Genomic DNA, 18,499 nt, shown 5'->3' with positions numbered 1-18,499 from the left:
AAGGAGGTAGGCAAAATGACTAGAGACTACAGTGTTTTAAGGACAATGTGGTGAGTTTCCTAGTGTTTTGTTCATCTCACATATACTCTGGACTTGAGACCAAGAAAGGTCTGCAATCTGGAACCATCAATAAGCATAGACAAAAAAAAAAAAAAAAAATCTCAAGAATAATCTGTTCTCTTCATCCAAATACAGGGAAAGAAGAAGCACAACAAAGACCTAGTGAGGAGCCCAAACCTCCTGCTTCACAATACAGGGCTGACTATCCATTTTGTCAGAAGTTGTGACAGCAAGAAGACTTTGACCATCCTAAACCCTACTTTCTAACCAGGGGATCAGCTTGCAGACAGACACCCACAGGGACAACATCAACCTTTATACACCCAGTGACATAAATAGATTCAGGCCCACTGCACCCCTCCACAAATGACGACCTAGGGATGCAAAGCAGCTTAGAGAAGCCTGTTCTACTCCCATATATGTTGCTGGCAGCAGGGGTTGCGAGGGAGCTCCAGAAGACTAGAATAGTACTGCAAGGACTCTGAAAACTAAATTGTTATTGAAACAATGAAAGTAGGTGAGACTCTACACTCTAAACATAAATAAGCGGACTACCTGCTAAAATAAAAGAATTAAATAAGATCAAGAGTCTCCTAACATAATAATCAAAAGGTCTGAATACAAGCAAAATTACTTGCCATACCAAAACCCAGGAGAACTACAATCTGCATGAGAAAAGATAATCAACTGATGCCAATACTGAGGTAAAGAAGATGTTGGAAGTATCTGATGTGGATTTTAAAGCAGGTGCCAGAAAAATAATTTAGTAGTCAATTACAAATTCTCCCAAAACATATAAAAAATAAAAATCCAAGCTAAGAAACAGAAGTTATAAAAACCAAATGGAGGGGTGTCTGGGTGGCTCAGTTGATTAAGCGTCCAACCCTTGATCTCAGCTCAGGTCTTGATCTCAGGGCTGTGAGTTCAAGCCCCATGTTGGGCTCCACACTGGGCATGGAGCCTATTTAAAAAAAAAAAGAAGGAAAGAAAATTATAGGACTGATAATAACAATACTACTACTAATAACAGTAATAATAATAAAAAACCCTGTTGGATGGTCTTAATAATAGAGTGGAGATGGAGGACAGAATCACAGTAAAGTCCAATGAAATTAAATAATATTTACTCAGAAGAACAGAGAGAAAAGAGACTGAAAAAAAATTAAGAAAGCCTCTGAGATTTGTGAGATAATAACAAAAGATTAAACATTCATATCAGAGTTCTAGAAGGAGAGAAAAAGAGTATGAGACTGAGAAAGTATTCTAGGAAATAATGGTTGGAAACTCCCTAGATTTAGCTAAAGACAAAGATGTATAGATTCAAGAAGCTGGGAAATTCTCAAATAGCAAAATCTCAAATCCCCTCCAAACCCATTATAATTAAGTTACTAAAAGCTAAAGACAATGAAAAAAATTCTTAAAAACAGAAAAATGATACATTACCTATAAAGTAACACCAATTCAAATAACAGCAGTTTTCTCATCTGAAACCGTGGAGGACAAAAGGAAGTGGCATAGCATTTTTCAAGTTCTGAAAGAAAAAACTATCAACCATGAATCCTATATCCATTGAAACTATATTTAGAAATAAAGGTATTCTCGGATGAAGGTACATGAAAAGAATTTCAGTTTCTAAAAGACCTACTCTTGGCTAATGGCTAGAGGAAGCTCTCCAAACAAAATACAAATGATAATAGAAGAAGGCTAGTACCTTCAGAAAGGAAAGAGACAGAATATGTAGAAACATAAATATACATAATAAACTATTTTTCCCCTCCTAGGTTTCTTTAAACATATTTTATGGTGAAACCAGAGATGCAACACCATCTGATGTGCAGAATATATAGAGAGGAAATACTAATATGATGTGCAAAATATATATAGAGAAAAAGGTATCTAAAAAATGGGGAGGGCAAAGAAACCAAAATGGAAGTAAAGTTTCTACACTTCATTTGAAATGGTATAATTTTGCCATCGGTAGGCTATGACGTTATACATGTGTATGTTAATACCTAGTGTAGCCACTAGAACAGTTATACATAGTGATAAACTCAAAAACATTACAAATAAATGAAAATGGAAATCTAAAACAAATGTTCATGTTACAGGGATGGAGGGAAAAAGGGACAGAGGACCAAGACACAGGACAAAAGAAAGCAAATAAAACGAAAGATTTAAGCTCTAACATAACAATACTTAATATGTGGATGGTTTAAATACATCAATTAAAAGACAGAGTGTGATTAGGAAAACATGACTCAACTATTATCTTTTTACACTGAAATTTCTAAATTGAAAGTAAAAGGATGGAAAAAGATCTTGCCAAAGAATCTAAAAAAAAGCAATAATGGCTCTATTAATATCAGATAAAATGGACTTCAGAGAAAAGAAAATTACTGGGTACCTAGAGGGACATTCCATAATGATAGAAGGATCAATCTACTAAGACGAAGTAACAGTTTTAAATGCATGTTTACAAATAGCAGAGCTTCAAAATACATCAAGCAATAACTAAAATAGCTGAAGAAAAAAATAGAAAAATTCACAGTTGTAGTCGTGAACTTCAGCAGCCTCCGATATCAACTGATATAATTACCAGACAGAAAGTCAGCAAGGATATATAGCATTAAACAACATCATCAACAACAACGTCTAACTGACATTTATAAAACATGCAGCAATAACAGAAAGCACATTATAAACACGCATGGAGCATTCATTAAAATAGACCATATCCTGTGTCATATTTAGAAGAATTGAAATCAGAGTACGTTCTCTGTTCAGAGTGGGGTCAATTAGAAATCAAGAACAGAAAGGGAAGGAGAAAAATCTCCACATACTTGGGAATTAAGCAACAGAGTACTAAACAATACATGTATTCAGGAAGACGTCCCAAAGAAAATTAAAAATTACATAGAATTGAGTGAGTATGAAAGTACAACATAGCAAGTATTGTGGGATGCAGATAAAGCATTACAGAGAGGAAAATTATAGCACTAAATGCTTATTTAGAAAAGATAAATGGGGCACCTGGGTGGTTCAGTGGGTTAAAGCCTCTGCCTTCAGCTCAGGTCATGATCCTGTGGTCCTGGGATCGAGACCCCCGCATCAGGCTCTCTGCTCGGCAGGGAGCCTGCTTCCTCCTCTCTCTCTGCCTGCCTCTCTGCCTACTTGTAATCTCCCTCAAATAAATAAAATCTTAAAAAAAAAAAAAGAAAAAAAAAAGAAAAGAAAAGAGAAATGATCTCAAATCAGTATTCTTGAGTTACTAACAAAAAACAAACAGACAAACAGAAAAAGAAGAGCAAAGTAAGCCTAAAGTAAGGAAGAGGAAGGAAATAGTGAAGAACAAACCACTGATACACACATCAACATGGATGAACCTCAAGGAAATTATGCTGAGTGGGAAAGGTCAATTTCAAAAGATACAAAGTGTATGATTTACATGACATTCATGAAATAATATAATTATAGAGATGGAGAAAGGATTAGTGGTTGCCAGAGGCCAGGAATGGGTAGAGGAGATGGGTGTAGTTATAAAGAGGTAACTCAGGGGAATCCTGTTATGGTACAGTTGAATATATTGAGTGTCGTAGTAGTTAGGCAAGGCTACATACATGATAAAATGGCATCGAGCTATACCTACACAAATGAGATCATATAACTGTGAAATCTGAATAAGCTCAATGGATTGTATTTATGCCAATTTCTTCGTTTTGATGTTGTGCTATAGTTGTATAAGATGTTAACATTACCAAAGGCTGGGGGGAGCATGCAAGTGCGTAAGATATCCAAGTAAATTTTTTTGCAACTTCTTGTGAATCTATAATTATTTCAAAATATTTTTAAAAATCAAGCACCCTATATAAAATCAGTGCACTAAAATCAACTGTATTTCTATACAGGAACAATGAGAGAGAAGAAAGAGAAATTAGGGAGTTGATCCCATTTACAGTTGCTCCAAAACCCATAAGAGACCTAGGAATAAACCAAATCAAAGGGGCAAAGGATCTGTACTCAGAAAACTATAGAACACTCATGAAATAAATTAAAAAGACAAAAAGAAATGGAAAAAAGTTTCCATGCTCATGGACTGGAAGAACAAATATTGTTAAAATATCTATGCTACTTCGAGCAATCTATACATTCAGTGCAATCCCTATGAAAATACTATGAACTTTTTTCACAGACCTGGAACAAATAATCCTAAAATTTGTATGAAACCAGAAAAGACCCTGAATAGCCAAAGAAATGTAGAAAAAGAAAACCAAAGCTGGTGGCATCACGATCCTGGACTTCAAACTATATTTCAAAGCTGTAATCATCAAAACAGTATATGGTACTGGCACAAAAACAGACACATAGATCACTGGAACAGTAATGGATCCTGAACTCTATGGTTAACTGATCTTTGACAAAGCAGGAAAGAATATCTAATGGAAAAGAGACAATCTCTTCAACAAATGGTGTTGGGAAAACTGGAGAGCCACATACAGAAGAATGAAACTGGACCATTTTCTTACACTGTACATAAAGATAAACTCAAAATGGACGAAAGACCTAAATGTGAGATAGGAATCCATTAAAATCCTAGAGGAAAACACAGGCAGTGACATCTGTGATCTCAGCTGCAGAAACTTCTTGCTAGACACATCTCCAAAGGCAAGGGGAACAATGGCAAAAATGATTATTGGGACTTTGTAAAGATAAAAAAAATTGCACGGCAAAGGAAACAGTTGACAAGAACAAAAGACATGAATGAACAGTTGACAAGAACGAAAGAATGGGAAGAGATATTTGCAAATGTCTTATCAGATAAAGGAGCAGTATCCAAAATTTATAAAAAAGTTATCAAACTTAACACCCCCAAAAAACAAATAATTCAGCCAAGAAATGGATAGAAAACATGAATAGACATTTCTCCAAAGGAGACATGTAAATGTCCAACAGACACATGAAAAAGTGCTCCACATCACTCATCATCAGGAAAATACAAATCAAAACCACAATGAGATATCACCTCACACCAGCTGGAATGGCTAAAACTAATAAGCCAGGAAACGACAGGTGTTGGCAAGGATACGGAGAAAGGGGAACCCTCCTACACTGTTGGTGGGAATACAGGCTGGCCCAACCACTCTGGAAAACAGTATGGAGGTTCCTGAAAAAGTTGAAAATAGAGCTACTCTATGACCCAGCAATTGCACTACTGGGTATTTACTCCAAAGATACAAATGTAGTGACCCAAAGGGGTATCTGTTCTCCAATGTTTATAACAGCAATATCCACGATAGCCAAACTAAGGAAAGAGCCCAAATGTCCACTGACTGATGAATGGATAAAGAAGATCTCTCTCTCTCTTTCATACACACACACACACACACACACACACACACACACACACACAGGAATACTACTCAGCCATCAAAAATGAAGTTTTGCCTATTTTCAATGATTTGGATAGAACTAGAGGGTATTATGCTAAGCGAAATAAGTCAGTCAGAGAAAGACAATTATCATATGATCTCACTCATATGCGGAATTTAAGAAACAAAATTGAAGATCATAGGGGAAGGAAGGAAAAAGTAAGACAGGATGAAATCAGAGAAGACAAATCTTAAGAGACCCAATCATAGGAAACAAACGGAAGGTTGCTAGAGGGTTGGTAGGTGGGGGCAAGGGATAACTGGGTGATGGACATTAAGGAGGGCATGTGATATAATGAGCACTGGGTGTTATAAAGAGGGATGAATCACCGAACTCTACCTCTGAAACTAATAATACACTATATATTAATTACTTCAATGAATTCAATTAATTAATTGAATTTAAATGAAAAGAAATAAATCAAGCATCCTGGAAGAAAGTCTGAATTATCTTTCTTTTCTTTTTATATACAATTTTAAACATTGTCATTTGAAGAACTAATCATATAGTGTGCAGTCCAAAAATGTAAGGGGAAACAATATATACCTTGGTATACCAAGGTATTTCCTTCTTTCCTTTTCTTTCCTTTCCTTTCCCTTCCTTTTCCTTGTCACTCAGAATCACTGGAGAGAATTCTGACTTCTATATAATGAGAAGAAAGGCCATACATATTTTATATTATGTAATATAAAATATATCATATTTTATATTATAAATCACAAGGCTATACATTTTAGGAAAAAAATTCACCTAATTATCCATGAGCATTTCTACAATTTTTTGAATTCTAAAAGTCTACAATTTTTTTAATTCTACAATTTTTTAAAAGATCTACATGGACGGCTATTTAGCAAACTTGCACTTATTAACTCTGAAAGCCAAACTCAAAGCTTCCCTTGGAGCTTTAGTATGATCCTGTATAAGTTACTTTTGAGAGATTATATCTAATATTTTCTGCATTGTTTCTTCTGTTTTAGACTTAAGATATTTGCCAACTAACTCTTCCAGTATTTGTGTTTTGGGGCCATGTGTGTGTTTTGGTTTTTTCAGTTACCTTTTTCAAGATATGTTATCAATTCTCCAACTTCCTAGGATCAGGGGTGCTAAAGATATCTGTGAAAGTCCATAAAATAATACATTACATTAAAATGTTTATACTTGTCCTTTTCAAAGCATTTTTAACTTTTTCCAAAGGAGTCTAACTTTCCAAAGTTTCATAGTTCCAAAGTTTCAAGTTTTTTAACTTTCCAAAGTTTCATAGTTGCTACTAATTTCATTTTGCAAAACAGGAACTAAGACAGTTTCAGTAACTTACCCTAGGCTGCCCTACTGTGGTTATCGTTGACATGGGTCTCCTGAGCTCTAGTCTAGGGTACTTCCTACCACTACCTTCAGACTTCCTCCTGGAATGCATTCCAGACATTTTTTTTCTACTGTATATACTGAAATTATTTCTATGAGTTTTGTTTTTAAAATGTTTTTTTTTTTTTTTTTTTTTTTTTTTGTAGTTCTAAAGCTCTATGTGTTCTGTGGTGCTTGTTAAATTAAAGATTGCTTTTGTTTCCTGCCTACTTTCAAGAGAATGAGCTAGTTTATAGAGCTAAAGATAGGTCATTTTACAAATACCAATTTCCTGCTCTCTGCTGAGTTCTGTGCTAATCTTCGGGATGTGACTGTAACTACAGAAAACATATTTCCTGTGTTCAAGGACTTGTCAGTCTTTTGCATAAAAAGATGAAATAAAAAATAAACAAGTTAATTTCAGAATACCCTTGGTAAGCACAGAAAGGATGAATGATAAATCCAAGGAGACCATTCCATGGGAATGAAGAATGTCTTAACTGTAACTTGCTCTGATCGGCAAGAGATCTGGTGATGGAGAGTTTGCCACAGATACCTGAATAGACCAATCCCTCTTCAGCAACACTATGAAGGACCTACCACAAAGTCAGGGTGGACAGATCCAGACATGATAGAGTTTAGGTTTTTAACATTTGGCTTAATGGGAGCTCAAGATTAAATTAAATTATTTTGAAAATCAAAACTTCACCCATACCTACTACATCCTTCAACAAAATGCTTTCTTCAGAAAGTCTTGTCTTTGCTATCTAAAGCACAGAGCACTGGATTCAGAGTCTTATTCTGTTCTATCTGCATGGTTCACAGAATTCAATGTTGGGCATGACTCAAGAAACTTCAAGTTCTTATCTTCAAGCCTTTTTTATTTTTTTTTCTCTTTTTGACTTTCACCAAACCTACAATGCAATCTTCTCTTCTGTCAGCATATTATGATATATCTGCTCTAGCCCTCTGGGACAGTTTTGGGGGGAAAATTACCAAGGGAAAACTTATTAGTAACTGTAATTACAAGTCAGCCTTAGTGTCTCATTTCATAGCTTATACAAATTCTTGTAAAATATGGCAACTTCAAGGTTAGGTTAACAATAGCCTTGGAATTATCATGAGCTTTGTTTAATCTTATACCCCAAATATCTATTACGCAGTTCCTTATGCCTGTGAGGCAAATGACATGGTGCCTTTACGCCAGACACAGCTATCATCAGGGTCTGGCATTTTTCTTCTTGTCTCCTCCATGCCCTGGGCCAGTCCTATCCTGCATGCTGTAGGAAGGCTCATGGTAGTGTCAGGAAAAAAATGACAAGTCTCCTTTCACAGGAGCCAAATCATGTTTGTATCCCTCAAGTGATTTCTGTGTTCACACCACTCCTCCATTCTGGATTCTGATTGGAGAGAGTGGTGCGGCTGAAAGAACCAGGCACCACAGATTACTAGATCAGTAGCAGAGTTTAGGTTTTTATCTCATAAATGCTTAATTAATTCAAAGAACTCCACCAAAATCTTAAAAAAAAAAAAAAGAAATATTATATTTGGGTTACCATATAATTTTTGTCTCATACTTCTCTCCACACTAATCAAAGTAAGAAAATCTTTGGTGTTGATTGTGTGGAGATTGGTTTATTATCAAGTAAATGAGAAATTTAAAAATGAAAAGTGGTTTCATTTTATGGTGAAATAAAGCTTTCCCTGTAGATGAGAAGAATGTGAAAATGATAAACTCTAACAAGGGAAGGAAAATGGGATTTCTTGCCTTTCAGAAAAGGTAATGAAGTATCTATCTTCAAGAAGCTTTCATTTGATTTCAACTTCTGATGCAAAATGTTGTCAGCTTGCCTTTTTACTGTGTCTGCATGGTTAGAAGCAAACTGAAACTTAAGCAATACGTCTGTTTTCAAACCATCATTACTTGAACTGAAAAAGAAAAACACCAGAATCAATGAATGAGTAATTGCCTCATTTATAATTGTTTTATACTTTAGTATTTAAGCATTAGTTATATCTTCAAGAAAATACAACATGAGTACTTTATATATTATGCTGTTGTGGATTTCCTTCCTTCCTGTATCATATAGTTGTTAATACTGAAATTATCCCCTTCTTGTATAATTCAATCATATTCAGAGAAAGCAGAGTATCTTAGCATTCTATATTTTTTTCTGGAAAAATACATAAAAAATGCTTATTAAATCCATCAACTTTGTATGTGTGTATAAAGTAAGTAAAAAAGAGAAGAGTATTTTCAAGGATTACAAGATTCCTTTGCTGAATGCAATAGTCTTTAAGAGGACAACTGGTAGAATATGTTGTATCACTACCCAAGCTAAGAAGTTATTTCCTTATAAGTACTCTGTAAAGAAGAAATGACAATTAAATGTAATAATATTAAAATATTTTTGCTCTTGATAAATTTAAGATTTTTTAGATCCTGTCCACAAATCAAACAATGAAACATAAGTGATACAGTTTCCTTTTATCATAAAAATTAATTCGTTGTGATTACCTAAAGTCAACAACATGAGACTTGATGTAATGATGATTTAAACTGGATCTTCGAAATATATTCTCTATCTGAGAAAAGAAAACAGTGTAGAACTTTTTAAAACATCAATTCACATATTTCAACATATCACAAAAATGCCTGTATAAAATTCACAGTAATAGCATTTATTTCTAAGATTGTTTGCAACTATCCTCAGAAAACTCATTTGGGCATAATTCTCTTGTCATAAGGTCACCTCTAAAATTGGATGTTGATACTTGAACAACTTGTCATGATCAAAGATGTCTGATATATATCAAGAGTTGAATTAAGCTAGGTATTTCAGTAGCCAGTATAAAAGATACATTAGGATGGAAGTGCTGAGACTGAATTTCTTTGAAAAATTTGATGGTGTATGGAATTAACAGCCACTATCAGTCAAGCTCAGTTATCATCATCATGGTTGTGATTGAAGGATCGGTTTTGTAGGCTTTAGTGAAGTTTTTGGACCATATTTTGATCCTGTGGTAGGTAAATGGAGGAGGGGATGAGAATGTATATTTATCAGGTACTTCCCTAAAAAGAATATACTTACCAAGAAACATACATGAAATGATTAATTAGAATAAGACAAAACTATACATGCCACTTGTATGTCATTTTAGTTGAATAAATACTTTTCATTCAACGAATTTATCAATTTTTTTCTGGTAAAGTGCCATGTCATGTCATACTACATAGTTTGGTAAACATATTTATTGAAAAATAAATAGTTATTAAAAATGAATGACCAGGGCACCTGGGTGGCTCAGTGGGTTAAGCCTCTGCCTTTGACTCAGGTCATAATCCCAGGGTCCTGGGATTGAGCCCTGCATCGGGCTCTCTGCTCGGTGAGGATCTTGCTTCCCTCTCTCTCTCTGCCTGCCTCTCTGCCTACTTGTGATTTCTGTCTGTCAAATGAATAAATAAAATCTTTAAAAAAAATTGAATGACCACATGTTTTCCTTCCAATTATGAAGGGAAATTTGTTTTTTAAAGAAATAGTTTTATGTACACACATACATTTATTTGGCAAAACAAATACATGTTCATTGTAAAAAGTTATAAAAAGCAAGCAATACAGCAAAGTAAAGTGAAAAGCATTAAAATAATTTCCAAATCACGGTACAGAGAACCTGCTATTTACATTTTTGTTATGTACTTCCAGATTTTCTATATTCATTTATATATTTTTATATATGACCTTTACATATCTTACATATAATTGAAAGTTTTCTGCCTGCCTCCTTCCCTTTTCTTTCCAAATTCATCATTTTTTGCTGTTTCTTTTGAAATCACAGCTTTGTGAACCATACATTATAATTGAACATATAAAGAGTTTAGATTATTGAGTGCTACAAGAAGTTTCTAAAATTCATTTTAGGCACTAGTTTTAATCATTTCTCCTAGGACAGTATTTCCTAGGACTATAATTTATCATCTAAATTAGTGGCCAGCAAATTCTAGCCTGTAGGGCAAATCCAGACAGCCACAGTTTTTGTCTGACCCATCATCTAGGAATGATCTTCACATTTTTTTAACAGTCAAAAAACCCAGAAGACGAATAATATTTTGTGACATCTAAGCATTTAACAAAATTCTACTTTCAGTGTCCATAAATAGTTTTATTGGACCATAGCCATACAAATTTGTTGATGTATTTCTCATGGCTGCTTTTGCATTACAATGATAGATTTAAAGAGTTTCAGAAACCACATAGCCTGCGAAGCTGAAAATACTTGACTATCTGGCATCTTAGAGAAAAAAAAAATTGCCAACTTCTGGTCTAAATTACTATACTTTCCTTCTTTACGTTGGCTCCATTTATACTCTAGAGGAGACAGCCAGTTCTAGTGAGTAGGCCATTTATTGACTAGTCATCTCACTGAAGTGTATTTTTATGGTCTTCCCATGTGGCAGACATAATTCCAGGCAACAGAAAATATGAGTAAGTAGACTTAGCCCCTCACAAATTCAGAGGGGCATAGACCTACAAAATCATAATGATGTTACAAGGTGGTAAGCACTTTAACAAAGGTGTATGAAAGTTATGTGAGAGCACAGGAAACAGATGCTAATGTTTATTCAGACATAATTTGTCATACTTTTTATTTGCAACATAAACCAGTCTTCAGGATAACTCAGAGAGATAGGAGAAATTATCTTTGTTTTGTAGTTGAAACTTTGAGGGCTAAAGTAGCTTTTCCAAAACTCATAAACTGTCAAGAAGTATAATTTGGATATGAATCTAGATGTTCTTGACTTCAAAGCTTAGATGTATGAAACTCAATATATTGCTTCCTACAAAAACTACACCTACCTTGATCAATTTTCTTTAATCAAAATTTCCTTCAGATGTATTTTTGAAAAGACATGCCAACCCACTCAGTTCCTTCCTTTAATTCATTTCATCAGCTCATTTTTGTTGGGAAATGGATAAAGAACCTGGCAAGAATGATCTGTCATCTTTGGTCAGTGCTAGGCTCAGTAGAAGCTGTGTACACAACTGAAGTCTTCAGTAGAAGAGCTTGTCTGTATGTTTATGTGGTATATTTTCAGGAATAAAGGTTTTGTGTAAGGTGCCTAATGAGAAATGTATTAGGGTCATACACACATTTGGTGCTTAATAATACAGTGATACGTAGTAGTGTATCACTGTATCATTGTGTCTAAATGATTGAACTGTGTTTCCAGATTACTCTATTAATTTGTTTTTCTTTGTATTTGAGCTTTCTGTTGGGATCCTATTATTCAGTCTTTGGTGCAATTATTCTTTGCCCTGTTTTATTTTCCAATTTTAAAGTTGCCAGGATTAGCAAACAAAAATATGGTTAAGTTTTAATTTCAGATAAAAAATGGGTCATTTTTAGTATAGGCATGTTTAAAATGTTGAATGAAATATATTTTCAGTAGGATTAAAATTAAAAGTTCACTGAGAGGGGCATCTGGGTGGCTCAGTGGGTTAAAGCCTCTGCCTTTGGCTCAGGTCATGATCCCAGGGTCCTGGAATTGAACCCTGCATCAGGCTCTCTGCTCAGCGGGGATCCTGCTTCACCCTCTCTCTCTGCCTGCCTCTCTGCCTACTTGTGATCTATGTCTGTCAAATAAATAAATAAAAATCTTTAAAAAAATTGAAGTTCACTAAGAATTTTATATTTTATCTGGCATCCCCAGCATAGGTATAATTTGATATTATCGGCTTATCTCTTACTTTATTTTAAACTTCTTCACCAAAGTATTGTCAGAGTAGGAGTGATGACAGACTTACTTCATTATTGACTTTTTGTTTCAAGTCTCTTCTCATTTTTGAGTGTTCAGCTGAAAAGTCAGGATTATATTCAATACTGGGGATCTGGAATGAGGTCTGGTAATAGTAAAATTTCTGATCTGGAAGGGAGAACAAAAATGGATGGTTTCTCTTTAGTTCATTTGAACTGCATAAATATCAAAGTAGAAGCAATAACATGCAAAAAAGTCCTATAATGACGAACTCTTGGGAATTAAACATGTGATAACTATGGCCAATACCCCCCTTTTTTTTAAACTAAAATTGGTATATAATATTATACTAATTTCAGGTATATAATATAATAATTTGATATTTGTATATACTCCATATATGCATATATATATGTGATATACATACATGTATATCATATCTTCTTTATGTGTTCATAGTTGGACACTTAAGTTGTTTTTGTATCTTGGCTATTGTAAATAATGTTGCAGAGGACTTGGGAGTGTATATGTCTTTTCAAATTAGTGTTTTTATTTTCTTCAGATAAATGCCCAGAAGTAGATTAGCTAACTCATCTGGTAGGTCTATTCTTAATTTTTTGAGGAATTCCCATACTGTTTCCCACAGTGGCTGTACCAATTTATACTCTAACAGTGTACAAGGTTTCCCTTTTTTCCCACATCCTTGTCAATACTTGTTACTTTTCTTTTTGATACTAGCCATGCTAACAGGTATGAGGTGATATTTCATTGTGGTTCTGATTTATATTTCCCTGATGATGAGTAGATGTTGAGTATCTTTTCATGTGCCTATTGGCCATTTGTATATCTTTTTTGGAAAAATGTCTATTCAGGTTTTCTGCCCATTCCCAAACTGGATTGTCTGGCTTTTTGCTATTGAGTTATTTGAGTTCTTTATATATTTTGGATATTAATCCTTTATCATATATATGATTTGCAAGCATTTCTAACTCATTTTTAATATCACATGTTTTCATAGTCATGTGGTTGTCAGTTGTTTTATGACAAAATTATTACCTGTTAGTGTAATAGCTTAAATTCATAAATTTAAGCTATTAATTAGATCATGATAGAATGTAATATATTCTCATAAGTTAACCTTGAAGTCAGAATTGCTACTAAAATAATGTTTTTACTTTCAGTGCATTAAATATTATTAAACTATATAATAGCATAAGATGTATTGCATTGTTCACGAGGTAATATTATGTGAGCCAGTTAAACTTTTAAAGGCTAGAATTAATTTTTATAAAGGATGATCATTTCCCAAATGTAGATATGTTTATACCAATACTGCATTCTGCAAAGCTTACATATATTTAAGAAAATTATTGTTGCAATGAAAATTACACTTCAAAATATTAGAAAATACTAGGGTTGAAATAGATTGAGTAGATCTTCAAGTTTTTAAAAGAATACAATGGGATAGACTTACCAAACGCCAAAAAATAAACAAGGAGACCGATGATTATCGCTAGAACCAACACAACAGCTGTGACAATAAGGGCTGTCATCCACGGTCTCAGTGAACTTGTCCTTCGACCCAATATTGCTGGCCTTTTGAGAGAGAGTTGTGTATTAAAGTCAAACAGAACTTAAATGCTAAAACCTTAGTTTTGCCTAGTTTTGATATAGAATGTTTTTTTCTAGAATTTGTGTTTAGCCCATATTGCATTTGGTAATACCTGAATATATTGTTCTATAAAGTTAGAAAAATACTGACAATGAAAACTATCACTGATTGACATTTGACTTTATATTTCGATTTTAAAAAGTCAGAATTATATAGCAGTTAACTACTGTTTCATATACTTCCTGGTTCATCATGCTAATGTTCTGAAATATGTTTTTCTTTGTAAATGGTCAAATAACATATATTTTGTTCATGGGCTTCAAATCCAAAAAGCCTCAAAGAATGAGGGCTTCTGGGTCACTCTTCTCATTTTGGCATGAACCAACAGAGGCTCAGAGTGATTATTAAACCCTTGGAGTTGGACACAGTCAATGATATGATATTAGCAATGTAATGGGACAAATGTCACTATGCTTGTGGTAAACATAGCAGAATGCATAAACTTAGCAATTAGTAGTTGTACATGTGAAATAATATAACATTGTATATAACTATACCTAAATAAAAAATAATAATAAAGATAAAACCTCAAAATTGGATGTTGAGGGAGTTGGAACTGGGTTTTGGGCTTTTGGAAATTTTTTCAAAACTCTATACTTAATCCTATAATCTCCGTTTATAAAACGAATAATCTGTAATGCATATGAAAAGCATCTAAAATAGGATGGGTTGGAGAAAAGAAAATAGAACTCTAAGGAAGAAATAATAGGTAAACCAAAAAGAGATCACCAATATAATGAACAAACAAATAAATAGTGATAGCTCAGATCTTTGGACCCAGGGACTTCATGGTGTGAGAACCACTGGTGTATTTGATGAATATCTATTTCATAGTGTTATAAGATTTCAGACCTATGATTTTTAACCGATGGTATTAGGTAAGATAAGGCTGTATTTACTTTAGTAAATAATTAATCAATTTAAAGAAAAATATTAAGGCAATAATGATACTAGTAGTATGTAAATATGGTAAAAAGCATGAAAGTTGTATATAAATGACTGACATTTGGGAAACCTATGTGGAGTCAGAGAAATGTGACAAAGTTCTGTCCCTATCCCAGAATCAGAGCCCACAGCCTAGAGACCAAATCTGCACAATTACGGAGTTGAGGCAGGCCAGAATGAGACTGGCATGGGTTGTCCCAGAAGATCTAATTCACAGGAGCACTGGGCAAGAATATGGCTCTGAAAGTTAAATATACTATTCTGATAAAATTATACATGAAAAAGCAGAAAAAAGAATTACCTTCTCTGGGTTGGTAGATGGCTGTGGTAAAGTAGAAAGTAGATCCCCACTTACTAATCAAAGATATCAACTGAGAGAGCCGTTTTGGCATCAACAATCTGAAAAAAGTGGGGATACTTCTGTATTCTGGTATCTGGGCAAAGAAGCTACAGGCAATTTCCTCACCCCAGAACCATCAACCTGAGCTCTGTTAAGTATCTCAGGTAGAACTAGTTCTTAGTTCTGCTGTGTTTCTGGAAAGATCTAGAGTTACCCTGGCTTGCTACTCTTTGGTTGGTATCAAGACAAGATTATTAAAATCTACAGACATCTGACGTATCTTTAGAAGAGCGGGGGTCCTGCTGGGGCAAGGAAAGAACTGATGAAAATATTTACCATCTTTACTAATAGAAGATCATAGGTAATTATGAGTTCATTCAGTTAACATTTACCAAGTTTCTTCTGTGTGCCAAATACTTTCTGTTTGGGATTGAAAAATGAATAAGACATACTGTCCTATCTTTAAGAACATGTGATCTAGTGACACACTAAGTAACCAGTAAAATACAAGTGATAAATGTCGTGATGGAATTATGCCCAATAAGTTATGAGACATGAGTTGGTACAAATGGTTTTGCTTAGAGACCTTATCCTTTGAACTGTGATTTGGAAGCTGAGGAGGAGGAATCAGCAAGAATGATGGGTACGTCAAGAAGAGGGAAAGCATAAACAAAGACAAGGAGACAGGAGACAAGGACAAAGATTTCTCAAGGACAGACATAAGGAAGTAGAATTTATGAACGAGAATAGAGGTAAACCTAATCAATGCATGTGTTCATTAGCTAACTGAGTAAACATTTATTGAACATTGCTATGCACAAAACAGGAATATAATGAAGAATCTTCAATACATCTTCCTCTCAAGGAACTTAGAGTCTATAGGGAAGGAACACAGTGTACACAAATTGCTACTAGAGTGATAGAGTATTTCTAAGAAAATTTCAGAGGACTAATGATTTCTCTTTGGAAGAAATAATGGTTGAAAACGATAATTTTTTCAAGTTAAAAAATGCTGGGCCCATCTTCTCACTGTCTTCTCTTCGGAGACCAATACAGAAAACCGTTGATAGGGAGGAAGTTTATTTCACAACAGAACTCTCATTATCAAAAGGGTGTGGTTTCCTGTTGAACTTCTAACACCAGACACGTCATTGTGACTTATGTATGGGTCACAGTTGAAAAATTGTTTGAGTACATTTTCTTAATTATGTAGACATGCACAAAATATTTATTCCTAGATATTTTTTAAAAAATTAAATATTTTTTTCTCACTGATTTTTTTCAGTACTGATCTAATTTTAACTTACACATTAATTAATTTCAATGGCTGATATCAGTGATTATTCCAGATTGGTGGACCCTGAACCTCATAGGTACTTGGTAAATATTTGTCTACTAAATAAAATAATGTGTCATAAAAGAGGAGTTGACCCTAAACTATTTGTAACACAAAAACTATTTTTAGCAGAGAGTTTTGTTAGAGATGAATTAGGACAAAAAACAAGCATAAGCATTTACCTGAAATCAAGATACAGTTACAAATTTTGCACTTAAAAATCTCTAAAGGACAATTCTCTCCTTCTCTTTCCTTTCTAGTTTCTTCCTCCCCCTAATCCTTCCAATTCAAAGAATTAATTTTGGTCGGATTTATCCCAGACAGATGACTAAACAGATTCACTACAGTGTAGGAAAAACCAGCCTTAGAGAAGACTTTGACATTCAAACAAACAAACAAAACAATATAAGTGACCTCACCTTTGAGGTATTTATGCCAAAGCAAAGAGGAGCAGTGACAAAAGCTATTCATCCAAGCAGGTCAATCTAGAAAACCTTTCACAAAGAGTCAAAGCATTGATCTCTCCCCTGCCTTTGGTAACATTCTGAGTGGTTCATTATCCAGACTCTCATGGGAGGTAGTTCCTGAACCAAAGCTCAGCAGAATGGAATGGACTCTTCTTGCTCTTATCAGTGTCAGCCAGTCAATGTCACAATTTTATTTTACCAAGGTATATATTCAGGTTCTTCCCTTTAGATAACTCTCCTAGCATCTATTATTTTTCTTGGAGCTTTTAAAATGCTTTATATAACCAAAATATTGTCCCTCAGTGATTCAAAGATGAGAGAGAAAAGGATTTCTTTTTGCCACAGCCATGGCCACATTTGAAGGGTTTATGGTCTCTGAAAGAGGTTGTTCATAGTAGTTGGGAGTGTGGGTTCTGCAGCCAGTCTACCCAATTTTTTATCCCAGCTCCACTACTATGGGACCTTGGGCATTCAATCTCATTGTGTCTCAGATCCTTTTACCAAATGGGGGTAATAATACCCATTTTGTGGGATTATTGCAAAGACTAAATGAGTTAATTTACATATGAGCACTTGGAATAGTTACTAAAACATGGTGAAGACTTAGGAGTTTTGGTTATTTATTTATTTAAATTATCAAAAGCAGCAGAAAAAGATACCAAGGAGTTTGTACTTGATGAAATGGAGTGAGCTGGTGAAAAGCATGTGCTGATAGTGGATGTGCTATTTATGAAGGAAAGAGATAAGAACTGTTGCCCAGGACCTTGATATATAAGTGACAACACAGGAAAGAAACTATGCACAGACTGGGAAGCCCCTAGGGAGACTATCAAAGCCCTGATGATTTCCATGCAGAATTCTGGCAGATAACAGGGTCTAAGCTTGAGAGAAGGGGGACTACCAGAGCCTTCAAGAGAAATCCCAGGTTTCAGAGGTAGGCATAATCAGACTTTCACATTCGGAGCATCCATAGGGAAAAAATTACAATAATGGGTATGAGAAAGCTTAAGACAAGACAAGATGGGTGAATCATCTGGATGGGGTTTTAATCCATTGGCCAGGGAAGGCAGAATAACTCTGGAAGAAAGCTGTTGTTATGCAAATATCAGGAGGTGATGGTATTATTATTCATAATAACAGTGGCTTAGCGGTGATG

General features: G+C 34.5%; 1 protein-coding gene across 1 annotated transcript in view; it reads right to left on the bottom strand.

Annotated features, from left to right (window-relative positions):
- The window catches only part of LOC131825249 (transmembrane protease serine 11G-like), a 33,423-nt gene that overhangs the window by 10,273 nt on the left and 4,651 nt on the right, over positions 1 to 18,499 (bottom strand). Inside the window, exons 2-5 of the mRNA XM_059164850.1 lie at positions 14,058 to 14,216; positions 12,633 to 12,751; positions 9,347 to 9,414; positions 8,597 to 8,757 (exon numbers count right to left, since the gene is read on the bottom strand). Coding sequence (XP_059020833.1) covers positions 8,597 to 8,757; positions 9,347 to 9,414; positions 12,633 to 12,751; positions 14,058 to 14,216 — 507 coding nt within the window. The remainder of the gene's footprint in view (positions 1 to 8,596; positions 8,758 to 9,346; positions 9,415 to 12,632; positions 12,752 to 14,057; positions 14,217 to 18,499) is intronic.

Source organism: Mustela lutreola, chromosome 1 (assembly GCF_030435805.1).
Source record: "Mustela lutreola isolate mMusLut2 chromosome 1, mMusLut2.pri, whole genome shotgun sequence".
Taxonomy (NCBI): Eukaryota; Metazoa; Chordata; class Mammalia; order Carnivora; family Mustelidae; genus Mustela; species Mustela lutreola.
This window is presented reverse-complemented; position numbering and strand designations above follow the sequence as displayed.